The 24,522-nt window shown below is 36.4% G+C and overlaps 1 protein-coding gene and 1 long non-coding RNA gene across 2 annotated transcripts in view; one reads left to right on the forward strand and one right to left on the reverse strand.

The window, feature by feature from the left end:
- The window catches only part of LOC125670089 (E3 ubiquitin-protein ligase ZNF598-like), a 22,674-nt gene extending 6,082 nt beyond the window's left edge, over positions 1-16,592 (forward strand). Inside the window, exons 5-6 of the mRNA XM_048905039.2 lie at positions 2,911-3,004; positions 10,692-16,592. Of these exons, the coding sequence (XP_048760996.1) occupies positions 2,911-3,004; positions 10,692-12,660 (2,063 nt within the window). The 3' untranslated portion in view covers positions 12,661-16,592. The remainder of the gene's footprint in view (positions 1-2,910; positions 3,005-10,691) is intronic.
- LOC125670097 (uncharacterized) lies at positions 6,656-9,452 on the reverse strand. The gene is made up of 2 exons (XR_008802412.1): positions 9,395-9,452; positions 6,656-8,161 (listed from the first exon to the last, which is right to left on the reverse strand). It is a non-coding gene; the product is annotated as an uncharacterized LOC125670097 (long non-coding RNA).
- Positions 16,593-24,522: the final 7,930 nt, after the last annotated feature.

The following is a 24,522-nucleotide window of genomic DNA, read 5'->3' on the forward strand; positions in this document are numbered from 1 at the left end:
TTGTCCGGCTCATAACTTGAAAACTATTAGACCTAGAATCACCAAAATTGGTCAACTAATGCATCTTGGGTAGAAGGTGTGTCGCATCCTACTTTAAGGTCACTGTGACATTTAATTAAGGTGATATAAAAATTTTAAAAAAAGGTTTTAATGGGTACAATCTATACTGTTAACAATATGTGACGGGCGTATCATGTGCCGTGGTGGTGCACTTTATTGTTTAAAGGAATGAAATTTGGACTCATTGATTTTAGCATGGGACTCATTATTGTAATCAAGGGGAGTCCACTGGACTCATGATAACCATTTTCAAAATGAATCACTGTTGTTAAATGCAATTTGATTGGTTCATTTGATTCTGTTAAGTTTCTCTATATGGTATATAAACTGAGTTTACCCTCAACTCTTGCCAAATTACGCAATATGAATGATGTCACAATGTGTATATCTTTTTTGTTTCCATTTTGTTGCTATGGCAATATTGCTTCATGCCCAATCAAATTCAAATTTTCATTATAATTTTTCTCAAATTCCATGGAAGTTGTTGTAGGAGCGTTAGATTTATTAAGGAATGAAAGCAATGTCAACTCATTGTTCATGACATTAATTAATATGGGACAAATTATGCTCTTTTTATGAATGATAAAGTATAAACTGTTTCAACTTACTTCATGTCTTCTTAAAGAAATTGATTTTGTAAACTGATTTTTTTTTGGGCCAAAATGCCACCGATATTCGGCTGTTTCCCCTCACAAAAATTAGCTATTTTATTCCCAATTATATATATGTGTTTTCCCAATTTTTAATCTAGGGAAATTAGGCCATTTAAAAAAAAAGGTTACCATATATTGCTGACAAAGAGTAAATACGTTTTTTTCTTCAGTTTTATTCTCCAAACCACTGCACATGCAAAAAGCTTTTGTAAAGAATATGTAAAACAATGAAGGCATCCATATAAGCAGATATGCAGCGAAGTATATAGTTTCCAGATACACATTAAGCTCTTTAAGTTGACACTTTCATGTTTGACCACCATTATATGTAGGATCAGGCTAATAACAGGAAGTGGCCAACAGTATAGGGTTTTACTAAAATCCGAAAGATACAAACAGGAGAGACATTCTGGAAACTTGATTATTAATATAATATATACAAGATTATGGGTACAATTGCTGGTGAATCAATAATTTATTATTTTCTTTATGATATTAGACAATAAGTACTTCTTAGAAAAAGTAAATGATATTTATACAAGGTGTGACTTCCAATATACATTTATTGCATGATAGTGAGGGAGATATGAAGATTTATTCACCCAAGAAAAATCATATTTCCCGAGGGCAACGCCCGAGGGGAATATGATTTTTCTTGGGTGAATAAATCTTCATATCTCCCGAACAGTCGTGCAATAAATTGTTTATTATACCGAAACAAAGCAAGACTCAAAAGTGCATTTAAAATTGGAGTCCGCTCATCTATATACATTGTATGTAGCTGAGATCGTCCTAACGGTAACACCGCGCCGTCAATGTATTACAGTAGAAGGTACAAACAACGAAATACAGTGATAATCAGATATGATAACCAGTTTTTGTATTTCCATTCTCCTTGAATGCTGATTTACTTGCTTCGTTTTGTATCAATCAAAACCATGCATTCAACTGTGTATCAGAGACCCGCATAATTTGTGCCTTACGAACTATGAAAGTAGAATGACTCGGACTTATTGTGACGTCACGATACACTTCGTCTACCTTGACGTTAAATTTATGGAAAATTCACGAGACTGCCCAAGGGGTAAATATGATAGGGAAACATGATCTCTGAGAGGGAGATATGAAGTTTTGTCCTCCCTGGCACGTGACCGTCTAGACCAATCAGATTACGCGTTGCATGGCATTCTCATACTGAGGTATAATAATACATATTTATTTTATGATTTTAAATCAGATCTGAAATAAACCTCAAACAAAAAAATTGTTATTTGATTATTTTATGCATCTTTACCATTTTAATTTACTATCAGTGATTTTTTCCCAATTTGAGGAAAATGTCGCTAATTTTTCCCAATTCAAAAGGAGGGGTGGTAGTTTGAAAAACCAAAAAAAATCACTGGTAAAATCCTAAAAATTCACCTTTGTCATTTATAAACATACCGGTAATATGCACCAAGTTAATCATGTAAATGTAGTAACCCAATTACATGCTTTGCTATTGAATTCACTTCAGAGGTAAAAAAAAAAAAAAAAAAAAAAAAAAAAAAAAAAATAGTCCATTTAACCCAAACTCTGTAAACTGTAATAAATGCAGTCATTTGAGGATTCACTGACATTCAAACTCTGTAAAATGTAATAAATGCAGTCATGTGAGGATTCACTGACATTCAAACTCTGTAAAATGTAATAAATGCAGTCATGTGAGGATTCTCTGACATTCAAACTCTGTAAAATGTAATAAATGCAGTCATGTGAGGATTCACTGACATTCAAACTCTGTAAAATGTAATAAATGCAGTCATGTGAGGATTCACTGACATTTGAAATGTATAAGTTTTAGATATTTAGAAACTTCAGTTGCAAAATGTGCAGCGAGTTTACACTTTCCAATAAGATTTTTCTAATAATCCATTGTTAATGCTAAAATGTACAATCAATTTAATTATATAAACATTAATGCTGTTGTTCTCATCTTACAAGTAAAAGGCAAGCTTTTTGTATACCTTGTATATGCAGAGTTGTCCTCCTTTGTGGTAGGATAAGCTCATACCATGAAAACAACAGAGCTGTAGATAAACTCTGTTGATACATAATTAAAAAATCATAAATTTTTGTGGTACATGTATTAGTTTTGATGGGGAAAATGAAGTTTTTGAATTAATAGAACATTTAGTATTTATTTTTTCTGCTGCAGGAGTAGTGACAGCTGAGGACTATGAGGATAGGCCGGCCCAGAGGACTGGACCCCCAGTAAGGGGTCAGGGAAGACTAGTGAAGGAACGATTCAGGTAAATAAAAATGGCCTGTCATTTGTTTGATTTTTTTTTTCACTCCTATTGAAACATCACCAGCTGTAGGTGAAATTCCACAAATTTAGACCCTTGCTTACTCTGAGCAGTGAGGGTTCTTTAATGTGCAAGCACCTGCCGTGACAAGGAACTTTCATTTTGAAGGTCATATTTAAAAGATATGTGATTCTCACATCTTAATGTCGAGCGTTTGGCAAAGGAGCAATCACTACCTATGTTTACGTCTTGGGTTTGATGCAAGTAAATAGTAAAATAAGGGTAAAGTGTTTTTCCCATTTATTCAATCCCCATGTAGTGTCAAACTTTAATTTGTTCACACCTTGACCCCTGGAATCTGGGTGGAGACACAATAGGGGTCAAAAATTGACGTGGGAGTACATCTTCTCAAGAATCTCAATTATTATGAAAGCATTTTCATAAACCTATTACACCATACCACTAGGGCTGCAATGGGTACCCAAAATAATTGAGAACCGCATTGGTCATGTTGTTTGGGTCAGATTTGATTATATATTTCATGATTTCAGATCGGGTCTGGTTTTATGATAGAATCATTATTAGAAATCTACTAGTGTGGATGTCTTTTTTTACTTATTGTCCTATCAGATGGATCCCGTGGGGATCCGGGTAAGAATAGGTCCTCAGTACTCCTTGCTTGTTGTAAGAGGCGACTAAATGGAGCGGTCCTTCAGATGAGACCGCAAAATCGAGGTCTCGTGTCACAGCAGGTGTGGCACAATAAAGATCCCCCCTGCTCAAAGGCCCTAAGCGCCAAGCATAGGCCTAAATTTTGCAGCCCTTCACAACCAATAGTGTCATCTCCATATGAGTGAAAGATTCTCAAGAGGGGCGTCAAACAATATTTAATCAATCAATCCTATCAGATGGAATCATGGACAAAACAATGAGAATATGTAAGATATGTCAGACACATTAAAATACGTCACAGGATCAACATCGACAATGACAAAACATTTATACCAAAAGTATGGAATGGAAACACTTAAAAGTGACAATGCTGTTTCTATTATCCTGGATGCCATGGCTAAACCAGAATCCACATCAGCGACAAAATACAAATAGGTTTTTGATTTTAACTTGTATCTCAAAATTTTAAATCAGTTATGTAGACCTGAATAAAAACACCTGAATCCAAATTACAAATTCTAAGCTGATCTGACCCTAAAAATAAATTTGGAACCAATACAGCCCTTCATACCACCTGGGCCATGGGCAAGGTCACAACAGAGGTGTTAATTTTGGCATAGATTATATAGGAGAACTCTTTGTAAATATTCTCAAGAACTACAAGGGTACAGTTTCAAGCATCCTTTATGGTGTAGATGTTTTGTTGATGTTGATCCTGTGACGTACCTTCGTGTGTGTTAGGATAGAGATCAATCTCAAGCTGTTATATTTACATGTTTATTAGTGTTCCCCTTCATTCCAGTTACATATCATTTACTATAAAATATTCATCATTGTGCCCCCATTTCTATTTGCAAGTTTTGAGGTTACAGATAGGGCTAAAATGATACACCCCCTTCACGATACAATACATATTGCAGTACTTTTGCCACTATTCAATACTTTCAAAACGATACAGTTTACAGAAGAAAGCAATAATAACATTGAAGAAAAATTCAATTACCAAGATTCAAAATCATAATTTTGAAAGCAAAATGTTTCCAAACTGTCAAACGGTAAGATGCCTGTTGGTTCTGTAGTTAAAACTGATTAAGTTCATTATTATTTTCGTCAACCTCAAGGCAAACAACAGTCTGAACATTTTTCAACGCTATTTTGTCCCTCATGCAGGTAAAAATAATAAGTACAAGCTGTGCCTGATGTATTTTACTGAACCAGTTTGTAATAAACGAATTGAACTGAAAATCGAGGCAATGAATCATACATTGAATCGAACGTTTATATTGGAACAGTATCGATATTTCGGTGAATCGTTTCAGGTAGTGATTCGAAAAATCATCGCTAGATTGCTACCATGGTGACAATCAATAGCTGAAATCTGACAGCGATAGTTGGTAAACATTTATCATTGTGCGGGTTTTAATGTTTAAGTTAGGTTTTTGGTTTTTTTTCCGGAACAGGCGATGACTCTAAATTGAGATAGTGTACAATGGCCTACAACGCTGAGATATATCCGTATTACGATGCAACATGTTCTGTTGTGTGGAAATATTTTTGATCTAAGAAGAAAAACGAAGGACCGCCTAGCAAACAACACCACAGTAGTTGACAAGCCTACAATGTAAACAACAACCACTGAGCTTCGTGAAAGTAGCGAGTTGTTTACATTGTAGACCTTTACAGATAAAACTGCCAACTCATGTGATCAAACTTGTTTGTTTCTAGTTCAAATGAATTGAATTGAATATACATGTATATATACATGCATAATTTCTATTCCAAAATCAGATGTATGAAGTTTATTATGATTTTTTTTTAATTAAAAAATGATTTAGCAATTATAGGTATTGAAAATAAAAATGTTGACTTGTAGTTTGTTATATACTGTAATACTACTAAAACACAACAGTAAGTAATACCAGTGATTGACTGATTTATTTAAATAGATGAAATAAACTAAAGGACTAAGACCATGTTTAGCTATATCGGCCCTGTGGTGTGTTAAAAAATAAAGCAGAATGAATTGAAATAAAATTGTTATCATTTGATAATATAATCTTTATACCATCGCGACGTGCCAAGATTTCCCCGCCAAAACGTCAGCTTGTGGAATTCTATACAAGACAAAACCGGTATCGGTCTGGTTTTCTGCAGAAATCTCCACTTTTTTCAAATTTAGTCATATAATTCATATAAAACATGACCTTCGATCCAGAAACTGACTGTAGTCTATCAAAATCTATCAATACAAATAAATTTTGCACGAACGATTTTTTGGATCGAAAGGTGTGCTGTTGATGAATATCAACTTTGAAATAAATCGAGAGCAATCCGGAATTATTTATTTTTGTGAGAGTTGTGGGTATTTTATTAATTATGTTGATTTGAAAAATTAAAACAACATACTTATGTGGAGTCTACATCATTTCCATGCAGAATACACCCCTATGTGGTGTTTTTATCATAAGTTTGTGCAGGAATTCCAAAAGCTATAGAATTTTGATGCGTAAACAAACGAATCTGCTGTCCGACAAATCGGACCTTCAATGCTATAGAAAGTTTTTATTTAGACGACACCAACAGAATTACTAAGATCAAAATGAAAAGAATTTATAGAACATGCATTGATATAACTAAAACTATTGCCGATATATCGAAAGTATAACGTTAACTAGGGCAAGTAAACGTATGAAGGATTTTTAAGCGTGTGACGTCATAGATGTCGTGGCTTAGTGGTAGAGAGCCCGTCCTTCAATCGGGAGATCCGGGTTCAATTCCTACCCGTGTCAATATTTTTTTTTTTAAATAATACTGTTAACTACATTTTTCTTGGCGTTATTGAAAAATTAATTTCTTTCAAGACACTGAAGATGAAATTATACCTGAATACAAATAAAAATAGCAATCACAGAACACCAACAAGATATGCAAGGATTACAGATTACATTTTTTAAATTCATTGAAAAAACCCAAACCAAAATACTCTATTTTCGGACTTGATTTTATTTCAAAGAATGAACCAGCAAAAGATAATGGAAAGGAAAGTTTTCCAATGCATCTAATGTACAGAAGAAAAGTCAGAAAAAATGTGAATCCATTAGCTATTCGTCATTTCCTGCAGAGTAAGAACTTTCTTGTTGAAACCACCACATGCTATATTGTGTAGCAAGTGTAGACATGTGTGTCAGTAAATTCACATCCAACAAAATTGTCACCACCAATCTCGGCCACTTCCTGAGACAAAGTCTCTACAGAGAATTTCAATACCTCTCAACAGAACCAGGCCTGGGGTAATGGTAATTAAATGACAACCAGTTTCAATGTAATGGGGGTGTAATGGACCATTTTTGCATTACAAGTAATGGTAATGTAATGCATACTGTACTAAAAATTATTTTTCATTACATTTACACTACTTCAAATATTTGATGATATTTCGAAGATTTAGAATAATTCATTTTATTAGTGATTGACTGAAGCATTTGAAACATTGATGACAATCAAATGCAATGAATAACTTAATAGATATGTTTCCTAACATTGCTGAATATTTTGTGTACTTATGTTAATGTATAATTAAAAATCATAATACAGAAATAATTTTTCTGCCATTTCTTTAATATCTGACAGTATGTTATGTAAATGTGTAATGTAAATTCACTCTCAAGTAATGTAATACATTATATTTCAAAATAGGAGTAATGGTAATGTGAAATTTTCTAGGTAATGTAAGGCGTTACATTGCTATGTAATTGACCTCAATCCTGGATAGAACACCTTCTCATGCATATATGCAAGTGCCTTGGACCCCAACTTGTCATTTCCTCTTTTGCAAGATTTTCAGCATTTCTTCATAGAGATCATAATTCCAAATGCAAGGTGTCCAAGATGATGAATTCAGACCTGACCAGTGTTTTTGACAATTTGATAACTTTTGACTCTACACTTTTCATCATTCAAAAAGTACATTATGACATTCATAATTCAACATGCAGATTTTCATTTGAATCATCAAATATGAATTCTTCCAAATAATAACCCCCCCCCCCCCCCTAAAAAAAAAAACACTTTAAAAACCTCCACAGGTATATTTCAAATGACATAGAAGTGCCATGGGTTAATAAGGGTTAAACTTCAGAGTCGACATGTTTCTTCCAAGCAATATAGTCTTGTTTGGATCCAGTTTTTCCAGTTCTGATATAACTGCCTGATACTGTACAATGTAGGTGTCAATCTGGTCCCCCTATTGTGGGAATCTGTTTCCACATAACTGCTGTATAATCTGGTACCTTGCTATTGGCAGGCACAACAAGGAAGCTATTCCTTCAGAGATGTCCAACACTTATTAGCATGTGTCACTGATGCCACTATCATTGATGAATCTGATGGCAGTGATGATAGCATTATTGAGGAGTAAGAATATGGATTCTTGTCAATCTGATTCATGTCACCCTTGCCATCAATTTTTGCTGTACATATTATATCATCCTGAAATTCAAATTACTCCAGTATTATATCATTATCAAAACTATATCATAAATGAAAGGTGAAGATAACAAACAGTGATCAATCTCATAACTCCTACAAGCAATACAAAATAGATAGTTGGGCAAACACGAACCCCTGTATTATAATATTCATATAAAAGTTGTATTTTCATGCCCTCATGTATTTTCATTGATACAGAATTCAGAAAAATTACATTTATGTATTCGGTGGGAGATTGACATGTCTCCAACTAAACAACAGAGGACAGTTTAGCTACATGTACATTTCTGCATAAATAATTATATACACAAACATTTCATTTGAATTTGATTCCCCATCTAATAATTTTTGTTGTAGCTAATGTTGATATATTACATGTATCTTACTTCACAATTATCAGCAAATTCACAAAATATTTTTATCTTTCATGCTCTTTCTTGTGGTAGATGTATGGAAAAATTTAATATTCAATAATATAAAGGAGATAAGCTAACAAAAAAATATATGCTTAAATCATGGTAGTACCCATGAAATTCAACATTCTCTGAGTGATTCTATATCTAATCCCAATGCAGGCATGTAAGTTGTAAGTGTAATTGTTGAAATTAAGTTTGACATGTTTACAATTTATCTTGAAATAAAGCATATTTAAATTATAAAACCAAACTGTTCTTATGATTTTCCTGGCTTAATGGTGCTTTTAAGTATTTAAAAATTATTGAATGTAAAAATCATTCCGACTTTTCTAATCCATGTTTCCGCGTAAGGCCAAAATATATATATATGTTAATTGGTTTCCACTTTCCCGACCTACCCTAATTAAAAATTTCTGTTGACCCTAACACATTTTTTTCTATTCTCACAGATTTTGTAAATGTCATCACTACAACAAGAATATATTTATTGACTTATGAAGTTATTTATTATGCACTAATACCAGACAGATTCCAAACCACAGAAACAGTTTTTGTTTACAGTAAATTGAAGAAATGCATCGATTCATCTTATAACTTTTATTTGATTACTAAATAATCACTAAGTTAAGTTTAAACATAGTAGAATACTAGAATACCAAATCATTCGAAAATTATTCAACCCCCCACATGGCCACAGGCCTACATGTTACCCCAGAGACATATACCATTATGGAAATATACATCTATATTGGTACACCTATTTGGTTACACAGTTTAACGAGTAGAGGTGAAGTATATTCATATTTCTAAAACTTACGTTGAAATGCGACGAGTACATCCTATGCAACTTCCACGAACAGCACAAACAGGCTAACAATTATGTCTCTTTAACCTATACAAATACTTTTTAGACCATACAATGATACATGGAAAGTTCAAAGTGTGAAGTGAGTCAAACATCATGTAAGAAAATTCAAATAGACCCGAGAAGGTCATGCACTTGGAATTGAAAATGGCATGATCGTGAAACAGCTGATTTTTCTGATCAGCTGATATACATACAATTTTAAATCTTAACAATATATGATTATAATAGATAAACAATAAATATATGTTGACAACAGTTAACAGATTTGTTGTGGGATTTCCAACAGCCCAATGCGTGAATATTACGTGTTTGTCAACACACCACAGGCGCACCATACTATTCGTTCCATGCGACTTGTTTATTATTTTTAAGAGCAATTGGTACACCTATTTGGTTACACAGTTTAACGAGTAGAGGTGAAGTATATTCATATTTCTAAAACTTACGTTGAAATGCGACGAGTACATCCTATGCAACTTCCACGAACAGCACAAACAGGCTAACGGCGCGGCGTGTGAAAATGGCCGAATGAAGGATTGAAAAATATGGTGTGTCATTCGGGCTATAAGTAAAATAACCTTATTGCGTATTTTGAAAGAAAATTTCTTTTTCAAGATCTTATTATATATTAAACCGCTCATTGCATAATTATGTTTTACAATACGTTACCACTTCTAATAATATATAGCGACGTTGTATGACGCAATCTTAAAAAGTAGAGCAAATTATAGGATTTATACTAGTAATGTAAACCTAAAAATAGTGTTCTTTCACGAACTCTACATATAAAAACCAGTACATTATAGGAAAAGAACATGTTAGAGAATATTTCTAACAAAAAATTATTCACTTTGGACGTTAGGCCGAATTTTGATAAACATGGTCTTAGTCCTTTAATTTTCTGTATACTTATAATCTCGGTTATATTCGATTATGAATCGAAAAGATACCTCGGATTCGATTCGATAATCGATTGTAAATTTCTTCCGATTCTCGAACACTAGTTTCAGTCCTAGTTAGCACATGTATTGATACACATATTTATATAAGACAATAAGCAGGCTTTGGGGTCTATATTAGTGAATCACTCCAGTGTAACGAATATAGTGAGTGTACATAGTTTCCTAAGAATTGGTATCGAAAACAAATATTGGGGACAGAGGAGGGTGATACGAGGAGGCACAAAAACAAATTGTAAATCTTTATCCTAACATGCACAAAGATTTGATCTTTTTTCCTCTTTCAGGGAGGAGGACATGAACCGAGCAATCCAGGCATCATTGAGTGTGATGACAGAAGAAAAGATGAAGAAGCCTAAAACGGTCGAGGAGGAGAGAAAAACACCATCTCCAGAATTACTACAGGACACTCAACAATTCCCAAGCCTCGGGAAAATGAAAGAAGAACCGAAACCTCTACGTTGTGATTCCCCGGCGACCGTGGACTCGGATTCGGAGAAATCAAGTCGGTCATTAGCACAAAGACTAGCCAAGAAGTCCAAGCAATCTGTTCAACATGGAGCAATGGGCGAGGAAGATTTTCCAACTCTTTTGATGAAGCCCTCGAAACCTGAAATCACTGTGAATGTTGTAAAAACTTCCAAACCTGCACCACATGCCTACAGTGTGGCATCAAAGTTAGGACCTGCAGGTGTTCAGGAAGATTTTCCAAGTCTTCCTGTAAGTAAACCGAATAGTGCATCATCTGCTTCCATCGGTCGGTGGGGCAAGAACAGTGCTGCTGGTGGAAAGGGTTTTAAAACCGTAAAAACTGTACCTTCCGTTTCAAGCCAATCTCCTTTAGATGTGATAATGAGTGATCGGTCAGGCAAGGGTGAAACCAAGAAAGACAAACCAAGGAATTCCAGAAATCAAACCTTCACCTCAGAGAACGACTTTCCCACCTTATCTTCAGCTGGGGTAGAAAATCGCAACACGGACTGGCTGAAAAATGTAACAGAAAAAAAGAAAGTGAAACAGGTTAAACCAATTGACTGGTTTGACATAAATAATGAATCGAATGAATTTAGTATTGAAAATCTTAGTGGTGATAAGGATAATAAACAGTTAATTACTGAGGCATATAAAGAGACTAAGAAAAAGAAAAAGACTAAAAAGACTAAATTGAGTAGTAATGGTGGTAAATCTGCTAGTGATGATGTGATGGGTGGTACTTCATCACTAGATAATATAGCAACATCATGGTTGGGAAATGGATTTCCAGCTTCAGAAGAGAAAAAAGTGGTGAAGGTTGTGGAAGAAATCTGTGTGAAGGAAGTGGAGCAGACTTCAGAAAAAATCGAGAGCAACACAACTACCTCAGAGCCAGTTGCAAATGTTGATCCACCCGTTGAAGATCAGATCTTGGAAAGAAATGTAGAGGAAAGTTTCATTCCAGTGAAAATTAAAGAGAAGAAAAGCAAAGAGAAGAAAAATGGAAGTCTGGATTCCTCTGATTTTCCAGCTCTGTCTGCACCGCCGGTTAAAGGACCTCCGCCGGGCTTTAGCAAAGCCAAGAAGCCTCCTCCGGGATTCGAAAGTCCACAGACCCCCGTGTTGGTCTCTTCTACTGTGCTGGCTCCTCCACCAGGGTTTGCATCTTCTTCGCTGGTTGATCTGAAAGATCTGAGTTTGAAGAATTTGATGGATTCTGTTTCAAATGAAAGTCGGGTGCCAAATGCTGACACACCAGGAGTGTTTCCCGAGAGCTATCGTTATGAGGAACCAAAGGATTTCCAATCTAGAAACAAAGACCTTGTGATGAAAATCAAAGATGTGTTTCAAGAAAATGAGGACAAATTTTCTACCTTTAAATCATGTTCAAGTGATTTCCGGGGAGGAACTGTGTCTGCTATAGAATATTACAATAAGTGTACGGAACTGATAGGACTGGAACATTTTATACAGATCTTCACAGAACTTTTAGTTTTACTTCCTGACATTGAAAAGCAGCAGCAGCTTCTGGATGCACATAAAATGCATGAGAAATCAAAAAACAGTGCTGAAAAAGTGTTGAAGATCAGCGGTAAAAGTTCAGCTGCTCCATGGAGTAGTCAACCAGACTTTGTTGCTTGTCCAGTTTGTCATCAAATTCTGCTGCAAGGTGACTACAACCAACATGTGAGTATGCACAACCTGGAAGCCGACTATCCCTCCCTTGGTTCTCGGGTGACTGCGCAAGGACCTGGAATGAGGGCATGGATCAAGGCCAACTAGATTGACAGGTGGAACTCTTAATTCCATGCTACACTAGTGAATATGACATGTGGGGAAGACGTAAACAATTCGTTAAACTACATAATGAAATTTTGTCGCTTTATTTAAATATGTAAGTTTTTATTTTGCAAGTTGAGTTAAAAATTACCTATGCAAAGCAATTTAATGAGAATTTTCATTGTAGCATATCATTGATTTTGACCTCGAGTAAGCTTTCCTGATCATTCTTTAGTATCCATCTCAGTTTTTTTGGACTTTTTGATCTTTTCTCTAGAAGTAATGATCTATTTTCAGTCAAACTTGACACAAAGTTGTTGAAAAGGTTTTACAAGAGTATGCATAGTGTAGATCTATTCCTTTGTGCAGATCGTGGTCTTTGATGTCGTATTCGGAGGCCATGGTCCGAGTGGTCTAATGTTCAATTTAAATAAAATCTTTCAAGAAACAGTTGATTTTGTCAAAGTTACATATAAGTACATTGTACCCTTATTTGTTTATTGTAGAAATACAGTAAGAGCATTCTTCTTATGATAATTGCTGTTTAAGATTCACATGTCTGTCATGTGGCCAATTTTGAGTGGATCTGTAATTTATGTAGTTAGGATTTTTACTGTTGTGTTTATGGCTGAATCAAGATTACAAAATCAATATTCCAAGATGAATTCAGCCTTATGAAATGTTAAGAAATTGTCTCAAAAAATATCTGTTGTTAAATTGACAGACATTTCATCAATTTCAAATGTGAAAGGATCATGCTTGTATATTGTACATCTACCTACTACGGTAAACTGACTTAAATTCACGTGCAATAAATTTCACAAGGTTCGTTACCAACCATGTCTCTTGTACTGATTTGAGATTATTTCGGTCACAAAAATTAGTTACTGCAAACCATTTATCACTGTTAAGTAGCGGAATAAAGTTGTCGTGAGTAAGAGTTGGTTTACAGTACGCTACCAGTAATAGATGGAGAGGTCTTTTTATCAGCTGTCTTTTTCAGTTGTAGTTTTAGGTTCATTGACCGTTTTTGAAATTAAATAGTTCTCTTTTAAGAAAAACAGTGCATGGGATAGAAGCAGTATTCAGGCACTGTAGCTTGTGGTGGAATGTTTTAACTTGCATTTGAGAATATTTCATTTTATGGTATCAGTATTACATGATGTGTGGCTATTCATTGGTTTCAGTTTGCACTCATCATTTTGGGAATTCTATCTGTAAATATTTGACCCATGATGTTGGTAAAGATTTAGATGGGTTTGGTTTTTTTTAATTGTAAAATACATGTACATGTAAATGATTTAAATTCTGGCTGGGTTTTAATAATTGCAAATACATGAAGTAAATTCTAGCCGGGTTTTAAAAATTGCAATTTATACATGAAGTAAATTCTAGCCGGGTTTTAAAAATTGCAAATACATGAAGTAAATTCTGGCCAGGTTTAATTGTAAATACATGATAATAAATTTTGACTGGGTTTTAAAAGCCTTAGGATGTGTTCATCTTAATCCTGTCCCAATCTGTGTCTAATTCCATAGCAGCTATTTGTATTTGTAATGACTAGATAAGAATTTGTGCTTCTCAGGAGGTCACCCATGTCTACAAATGTGAAGTGTTAGTGTACACAGGTGCTATTGGAAGTGTGTAAAAATGATCTGGTCAGTACATGAATGTGATAAATTATCTATTATGCCTTATCTTCCACCACAATTTCAACCATTAATTTATACAGTAAAACACGGTTACAGTGAACTTGCTTATAATGAATCCATGCTTACTGTAAAGTGAATTTCATTCCCTTTAGTTTTAAAACATGATATGAGCTTACTGGATGTAAAGAATTATGTCGATAATGAATCGGAAAATTGTTCATCCCCCAACATGTAAAAGCGTGTTTTACTGTAGTACAACCTCTGTTAGTAGATTTTAGTACATGTATTTCTATTAATAGAACTGAGTACATGTATTCTACAATGTCTGATAGATAGTGCAATTACTCTTGAGCTGTTTGTGGCTGTATTGAATTATTTCTGTACACGCAGTCAATTATATGTATCAGTTTTATATATTTGAAAGAAAAATGAAATTAAGTTTATCATTCATGAATTTTTATGATATTTGTCAGTCATTTGTGCCAGGAATGAGTGTTTTTTGCCAAAACTTGTGTAATATTGAGAATAAATTCTAGATTGAAATGAATCCTTTCAATTCACCTGAGTTAAGTGTGACTGTAAAAAATGCAGAGTGATTTTTTTCTATACCAAAATACTGCTATTTAGTAGCTTTTTAGCTCACCTGAGCTAAAAGCTCAAGTGAGCTTTTCTGATCACCCGTATTCCGGCGTCCGTCTGTCCGTCCGTCTGTAAACTTTAAACATTTTTAACTTCTTCTAAAAAACCACTGGGCCAATTTCAACCAAAGTTGGCACAAAGCATCCTTAGGTAAAGGGAATTCTAAATTGTTAAAATAAAGGGCCAGGCCACCTTCCAAGGGGAGATAATCAAGAAAAGGTAAAAATAGGGTAGGGTCATTAAAAAATCTTCTCAAGAACCACTGAGCTAGAAAAGCTGAGATTTATATGAAAGCTTCCTGATATAGTGCAGATTCTAAATTGTCAAAATCATGGCCCCCGGGGGTCAGATGGGGCCACAATAGGGGATCAAAGTTTTACATACAAATATATAGGAACAATCTTTAAAAATCTTCTTCTCAAGAACCACTGAGCCAGAAAAGCTGAGATTTATATGAGAGCTTCCTGATATAGTTCAAATTCTAAATTGTTAAAATCATGGCCCCCGGGGGTCGGATGGGGCCACAATAGGGGATCAAAGTTTTAAATACAAATATATAGGACAAATCTTTAAAAATCTTCTTCTTAAGAACCACTGTGCCAGAAAAGCTGAGATTTATAAGAAAGCTCCCTGATATAGTGCAGATTCTAAATTGTTAAAATCCTGGCCCCCGGGGGTCGGATGGGGCCACGATAGGGGATCAAAGTTTTACATACAAATATATAGGAAAAATCTTTAAAAATCTTCTTCTCAAGAACCACTAAGCCAGAAAAGCTGATATTTACATGAAAGCTTTCTGACATAGTGCAGATTCAAGTTTGTTCAAATCATGGCCCCTGGGGGTTGGATGGGGCTACAAGGGGGGATCAAAGTTTTACATACAAATATATAGGGACATTCTTTAAGAATCTTCTTCTCAAGAACCACTGAGCCAGAAAAGCTGATATTCACATGAACAGCTTCCTAACATAGAGCAGAGTTAAGTTTGTTCAAATCATGGTCCCCTGTTGTAGGATGGGGCCACAATAGGGGATCAAAGTTTTACATACAAATATATAGGAATTTTTTTTTAAAAAAAATCTTCTCAAGAACCACTGAGCCAGGAAAGCTGATATTTACATGAAAGCTTTCTGATATAGTGCAGATTCAAGTTTGTTCAAATCATGGCCCCTGGGGGTAGAATGGGGCCACAAGGGGGATCAAAGTTTTACATACAAATATATAGGAAAAATCTTCAAATATCTTCTCGTGAACCATTGGGCCAAAGAAGTTCACATTTACATGAAAGCTTTCTGACATAGTGTGGATTCAAGTTTGCAAAAACTATGGCCTCCAGGGGTAGGTTGGGCCATAATAGGGACTACGGTTTTACATGCAAATATATATAGAAAGTCTTCTGATATGGACCAAGGTGACTCAGGTGAGCGATGTGGCCCATGGGCCTCTTGTTTTTTTTTTAGCCATAGGGGTTGAACCAAAATCTCGAGATATATACATGTAGTTCAATTTTTTTTTTTATTCATTAATGGATGTATTGTTTTAAATAAGCATGGAAGCCGTAAGTAAAATTATGAATTTAAATCCATGATCCTTGTGGTAGGAGTTGCCAAGTAAAGTCCATTAAATGTTTTTGTTTCAAGATTAGTGTTTGTCCTATCTGTTTTGTGTTGTATTCGTATCAATGTAATCAAGGCATGAGAGATTCATACTTAAAAGCAATATTTGTTGTAAAATTTTGATTTACTATTCCAATGACAAACAAATAAGGTATATAAACTTTGATTTCTATATAATTATAATGCTTTGTATTCAATAGAACTGAAATCTTTATTTTGATAAAATCTTAAACTTCATTTTTTATCAATGAATAGGGCTAAAGTTGGATTAAAAACTATCCTAATAGCACATTTTTTCAACATTATAAAATTTTCAGATTTAGAGCTAATATTGTTTTAAGGAGGAGTAACACCTCAAGTGACAAGTACAATAATATTTTGAAATTGAAAACTCAAATTTACTTCATTTTTTTCAAAAAATGCAGTTTTACCACAGTAGAAAGTGATGTGGAAATATTTTTAGAAAATGGACTGCTGTGTTGCAAGAATCGTTAGAAGCTCCTAATTAAGGTGTTGACTGTGACAATAATTGTTAGAAGCTCCTAATTAAGGTGTTGTCTGTAAGAATCGTTAGAAGGTCCTAATTAAGGTGTTGCCTGTGACAAGAACCTGTCTTGACCTTGAAGTAAGTTCATGGTCGCTGATAAAACACTATAGAAAAAGATTTCTGGCCTATAACTTTGTGAGATAAGTTTTGTTTAATTGTTTTACCGTAATTATGTCTCTTTGAGAATTTTTGACTTGTTTGGAGACGTCTCCAGCCACTGCTTGGTACGGAGGTTGTTCATCAAGAATCATAGTGTCATGACATGGACTTAGAAATTTGGTTGAGGTCAAGATCACTAGCAGATTAATTTTTTAATGTCCCTCTCCAGTATCTTTCACTCATATGGAGACGTCACCATTGGGGTTGTCCTTCGGATGAGACCGCAAAAACAGGTCCGGTGTCACAACAGGTGTGGCATGATAAAGATCCCTCCCTGCTCAAAGGTCATAAGCGCCGAGCATGGGCCTAAATTTTGCAGACCTTCACTGGCAATGTTGACGTCTCCATATGAGTGAAAGATTCTCGAGAGGAATGTTAAACAATATTCAATCAATCTCGGGAACCACTGTGCCAGAAGAGTGGAGGTTTAAGTGAAACCTTCCTGATATAGAGTAGATTCAAATTTGTTCAGATCATGGCCCCCGGGGGTAGGGTGGGGTCACATTAGGGGATCAAAGTTTTACATGCTAATGTAAAACTTATACGGTACCAATTTTGATGCACCAGATGCGCATTTCGACAAATAATGTCTCTTCAGTGATGCTCAACCGAAATGTTTGAAATCCGAAATAACTATGAAGTTTTGGAACTAAATATAGCCAAAAATAGCGTGCCAAAAAAGTGGAGCCAAATTCGTCCAAGGATAAGAGCTATGCATGAGGGAGATAATCCTTAATTTTGAAATGAATTTCTAAATTTTATAACAGCAATTAAATATACATCCGTATTTTCAAGCTAGTATATAATATAGAGGAAAATCTTATTCTCCAGAACCACTTGGCCAATTTCAATCAAACTTTATACAAATCATCCTTAGGTGAAGGGGGTTCAAGAATGTTTAAATGAAGGGCCACTCCTGGCTAACAGCTTGCTGTGAAAAGGAAGCAGAATATGCTTGTCCCTGCCAGGTATAGCCTCTCCACAGTCAGACTAATGTGACCCAGATATGAGATTCCTCGAGGTAGCAAATTGAAATTGGGTACCTTACGGCCCCCAAGCAGAACCACAAGGTCTTTGAGGAGACTAGGCCCCTAAATGCATGGTATACATGACCCACCGGTGTGTGGATATGCCCTGATGCCTGTAATCCTAGTCCCCAGCTATGGGTAAATAGCAACCTGCTGTCTTGTAGGTATCACTTGGATGTGAAAAGGCTAAGAAATAAACCCGAACAAAATTGCTGGCCAGATGGGAGTCGATACCCTAGTAAGGCAATCCATCTAGGAGAGACAACTCTGACATCAAACCGGGTAGATCTTGGCTCGTAAACCTTGGTTGGTAACTGATCTAGAGAAATGGACCTCAACTAAAAATTCGCTGGTCCTTCAGGTTAGGGGTTTGAATTAGGCTAACAACCTGATTTTCTAAAAACAAGCTTGTTACAGAAACTGCAACGACAATATCTGGAAACAGCTTGGTTCAGGAAGAGTCCTCCTTGGCAGAGCCTATGACGCAAGCTGATGAAAGCTTTCGGGAAGACAGTGAGCTGACAACTCTTTTGACAACCAAGGCCAAAACCAGGATTGGGACATGGAACATCAGAACCCTTTATGAAAGAGAGAAGAGCTCGCAAGTGTGTCGAGAGATGTTCGGAATCACTTTTTAATTATTATTTAAAAATAATTAATTATTGAAATGATTTCTACTTAGAAAGGTGAACAGATACAACATGAAGATCTTTGGCCAATGTGAAACCAGATGGACAGGAACTGGACGCACCGGATTCACGAGTGGAGACACCATCATCTACTCAGGTCATGAAGAAGGCCAGAAGCACACACATGGAGTTGGGCTGCGAATGACCCCTGAAGCAACACAAGCACTGCTGTCCTGGGAACCAGTGTCACCAAGGATCCTCACAGCAAGATTTAACTCAAAGGACAGAAAAACAACAATCGTACCGTGCTATGCCCCAACAAACGCTGCAGATGTAGAAGAAAAGGAAGAATTCTACAAACAACTTTAAGCAGCCATTGATAGAGCATCGTCGCAAACCACGGGTTATTGTTTCATTCTAGTTTGTGAAATAGAATGAAACAATAACCCGTGGTTTGCGACGATGTTGATAGAGCACCAAAGAGAGACCTCAAGATCAATGCAAAATTGGGGACAGAAAACAAACACATAGAAGAGACTGTGGGCAAACATGGTGTTGGAACACAAAATGAAAATGGAGAACTGTTTGTGGAATTCTGTGCATTCAATGATCTAGTCATTGGAGGGACGATATTTCCACACATGGAAATCCACAAGACAACTTCGACTTCACCCAACGGGAAGACTCATAACCAGATAGACCATATCACCATCGGCAGGATTGATTGATTGATTGATTGTATGTTGTTTAACGTCCCTCTCGAGATTATTTCACTCAAATGGAGACGTCACCACTGCTGGTGAAGGGCTGCAAAATTTAGGCCCATGATCGGCGCTTATGGCCTTTGAGCAGGGAGGGATCTTTAACGTGCCACACCTGCTGTGACACAGGATCTCGGTTTTTGCGGTCTCATCCGAAGGACCGCCCCATTTAATCGCCTCTTACGACAAGCAAGGGGTTACTGATGACCTATTCTAACCCGGATCCCAACGGGATCCATCGGCAGGAAGTGGCGCAGAAGTTTGCATGATATAAGAGCTGAGCGGCCTCAGATCACAACTTAGTAGTGGCTGAGCTGAAGACCAATCTGAAAGCCTACAAAGACCAAGCACGTCGAACATCCCACAAATACAATGTTCACAACCTCAAGGAAAGGGAGACAGCAAATGAGTACAAACTGGAACTAAGAAACAAATTCAGTGTTCTTTCCCAACTAAATGAAGAAACTGTGGCCTGAGAGATGTCTGGCAGACAACATGCGAGATAGCTCTTGGGAAAATATCGAGAAGACATAAAGATTGGTTAACAGGTAGAACTTGGACTCTGATCACAGAACGGAAAGACCTGAAAAACAAGATCAACCAGACCCAGAATGAAGATCACAGACACGACATGCAGGCACACTACTGGGAAGTCAACCGTCAAGTCAAAAGAAGTGCGCGACAGGATAAAAAGAAATTCATGAGCTCACGGAGGAGGCAGAAACAGCAGCAGGACAGAGAAGTATGAAGACTCGATGAGATAACGAGAACGCTTTCTGGAAAAACTGGCAACCCTACACGTCCAGTCAAAGGCAAGAATGGACACACAATCCCAGGAGAAACAGAACAGAGAGCAAGGTGGGCAGAACACTTTAAAGAGACACTGAACAGACCAGTATCGCCCCCCCCCCCCAAGATATTCCACCACCAACCCAGCTTTTAGACATCAATACTGGCCCGTCAACCAAGACAGAGGTCACCAAAGCTATTAAGTCCCTCAAGTTGGGCAAAGCAGCGGGTCCCGACGGAATACCACCTAAAGCACTGAAAGCAGACATCCAAACGTCATCAGAGATGTTGCATCCCCTCCTACACAATATCTGGGAGCAGGAAACAGTACCAGAAAACTGGAAGAAAGGACACCTTGTGAAGCTGCCGAAGAAATGAGATCTCTCATCATGCAACAACTGGAGGGGCATTATGCTGTTATCCATTCCAGGGAAGGTGCTAGCCAGCATCATGTCGGAGAGACTAAAGACTGCCCTCGACAAGACAGATCCTGCACCGACCACATTGCCACAATGAAAATAATCATAGAGCAGTCTATGAAGAGGCAGACCCCCTTTTATGCAGTCTTTGTTGATTTCCAGAAAGCATTTGACAGTGTTGATAGGGATACCATCTGGAAACTCATGCATCACTACGGCTTCCCATGCAACTTTGTCTTCATCATCCAACAACTTTACGAAGATGCCACATGCCAGGTCGTACATAATGAGAAGCTGACGGAACCTTTCTCTGTAGGAACTCGTGTTCGTCAACGCTGCTTACTCTCGCCGACAATTTTCCTGATAGTGATTGTCTGGGTAATGCGGCAATCCACAGCAAGCCAGAAGACAAGAATCCAGTGGACCTTCACTAAACAGTTAGAGGACCTGGACTTTGCTGATGAAATCAGTCTTCTCTCCCACAAGCAGCAAGATGCCCATTATTTTTCAGGAATGGAGTGTTCGGAAAGTAGGTCAACCTTTATACAAGTAGATATAAATGCATGCAACAAAAGAATGAAAAACGTAAGACATGATTAAAATGCACAAAGTTTAGTTCTTATTAATTCAGCAAAGGTGGATTTTATGTGGGTCAATGTACTCGTATCACTCCATTCCTTAAAAGCAATGGACCTCGGCCCCTTCGGGGCCTCGGTCCATTACTTTTAAGGAATGGAGTGATACGAGTACATTAACCCTTACATACAAACAGACCATTAAAAAATAATAAATCAGAAAATTTTCACAAATTGACTCGAATATATCAAAATTCATTTAACATAGCAAAACACGTTTTCCTTTTTTTCTATCATATTTGGCTTTTAGTGAGTACTATAAATCGACCACGTGACACGTCCTGGGTAAGCGTGTGGGTACTATAAATGTACCACACGACACGTCCTGGATAAGTGCGTGAGTGTCATAAATGTACCTCGTGACACGTCCTAGGTTGGTACGTGAGTATATTATAAATCTACCACGTGACCCGTCCTAGGTAAGTGTGTGAATACTATAATTAGTACATATTTTACACCTCGATCCGGGTTAGAATAGATCCCCAGTACCCCCTTGCTTGTCGTAAGAGGAGACGAAATGGGGCGGTCCTTCGGATGAGACCGCAAACACCGAGACCCCGTGTCACAGCAGGTGTGGCACGATAAAGATCTATCCCTGCTCAAAGGCCGTAAGCACTAAACATAGGCCTAAATTTTGCACCCCTTCACCGGCAATGGTGACGTCTCCATATGAGTGAGATATTTTCGAGAGGGACGTTAAACAATAATGAATCAATCACCTCGAACAACACATTTTTGCTCATACCAAATAATTAGGTACACCCCCTGTTCGGATAACGATTCCATAATTCATAATTATTAAACTAATAATTATGAAGGATTGGTAGTAATCAAGAATAGGGTGTTTCAACTGAATATAAAAACATATAGAGGTTAGTAAATGTTTGGGTGGTCTGGGCAACCAACAGAAGCAGGAGGTTAGATAAGTATGTTAATAGAGCAATATATCTCATATTTAAACAAACTAAATATAGACCATCTTAGGTCCTAAATACAGAGAACCTCGGTCTTTCAATTGGCGATAGAACTTCACTTCTATTATGAATTCTGTCGAAGATTATACCAGACGATGGGCTAAATATGAAAAAAGAACTTGATAGATTGTCGGAATGGATTAAAAGTATAAGAGGAATATTAAAATTCTGCATCAGACATATTAGAACAAAAGTACGCACCTTCTGTGATTAGTAAACCAGAAGTGATAAAAGAATTAGATGGTTACATGAGGAATATGTTTTGGTTCCAGCTGACAAAGCTAGTAAAGCTCATTATTACAACTGTATCTTAAACGAACTTGGCATTATTTCCACTTTTGGTAATCATACTTATACTCCAACTGCCCTTTCAAAAGATGAAATTCTTTAAAACCATGCTTCAGTTTTAGACACATTTAATATCCCAGTCAATGGGTCGGATGAATTCGAGTTACCGTACCTATACTGGATTCCTAAACTTTATCAAACAAAGATACATTGCTGGATCCAGTAAGTGTTCTACCAAGCCCCCATCTTTGCTCCTCACGAAAATATTAACAGCTGTGAAGTAGAAACTTCAAACTTACTGTGCGACTACATATGCCAGAAGTGGTGTAAATCAAATGTGGACTCTAAAAAATTCTAAGGAACTTTTATTAAACTTGAAATTGCAAAACTTTTCTCTAATTAACAATATCAAAACCTTTGACTTTTCAACACTCTACACGACCATTCCTCACGATAGATTAAAGACTAGACTTTTGGGAAATTGTAAAACGGATATTCGTACTCTGAAGTTGAAATTGAAAATAGGCTGGAGTTCTTCATTGACAATATCTTCATAGTCTTTGGTGATGAGGTCTTCCAGTCTGTTGGAATTCCCATGGGCACGAATTGTGTTCCGTTGTTAGCTGACCTGTTTTTACATTCTTATGAAGCAGAATTTATTCAAAAACTTCTACCTGAGAAGAAATAATCTCTTGCTGTGGCCTTCAATGTGATATTTAGATATATATTGACGACGTTTCATCTATAAACAATAATAATTTTCATTCATATGTCGATTCGATATATCCCAGTGAACTCGAAATAAAGACACCACAGAGTCGTCCACGTCTGTATCATACTTAGATATTTTATTGAAATTAGATATTCAACTTTATGATAAACGGGATGATTTCAGCTTCTCCATCATCAACTTCCCATATCTATATATGTAGCAATATTCCATTATCACCTGCACATAGTGTTTACATATCTCAACTGATTCGATACACAAGAGCTTGTTCTGCGTATGATCAGTTTTTTAATCGAGGCAGGCTACTGACAAACAAGTTGATGGTACAAGGGTTTCAGCAGTCTCGTTTAAAGTCAGCATTTCGCAAATTCTATGGTCGTTATAACGATCTAGTTTGCCAATACAACCTGTCATTGGGTCAAATGCTGTCCGACTTGTATCATACCGATTGTTAGGCCGTTCTTGGCACACTGATTTTGACTACAGATAACTCCGTTTACCTGATCAAGATATAGGGCTTACGGCAAGTGTGATCGATCGACAGGGGATGCTTACTCCTCCTAGGCACTTGATCTCACCTCTGGTATATCCAGGAGTCCGTCTTTGCCCAACTCTCTATTTTGTATTGCTTATAGGAGCTATGAGATTGATCACTGTTCATTATCTTCACCTTTCATTCTTATTTTCTAAATGTGTTTTCCAATCTTCTATTAGGATGAGTTGATGAGAGTTTCTGAAATTTTCATTAATTCTATTCTATTCTCAACCATTGATCAAATAAATCTCCTCTTGCAAATTCAACATATGTTTGATTGTCATTTTTGTTCTTAAAATCCGTAGGTATGTACCTTTAAACATAGTAGTATGGGTGGGAAAAACAAATAAAATTGGACTTTAATGTAATTGATGACTAAAAGATTACATAAATTTAAAAAGGCAATAACCTTCCTGACTTGTTTTCATGAAGCCTAAATGAACGAAACAATTCGAACTCTACAG

Source organism: Ostrea edulis, chromosome 4 (assembly GCF_947568905.1).
Source record: "Ostrea edulis chromosome 4, xbOstEdul1.1, whole genome shotgun sequence".
NCBI classification, from domain to species: Eukaryota; Metazoa; Mollusca; class Bivalvia; order Ostreida; family Ostreidae; genus Ostrea; species Ostrea edulis.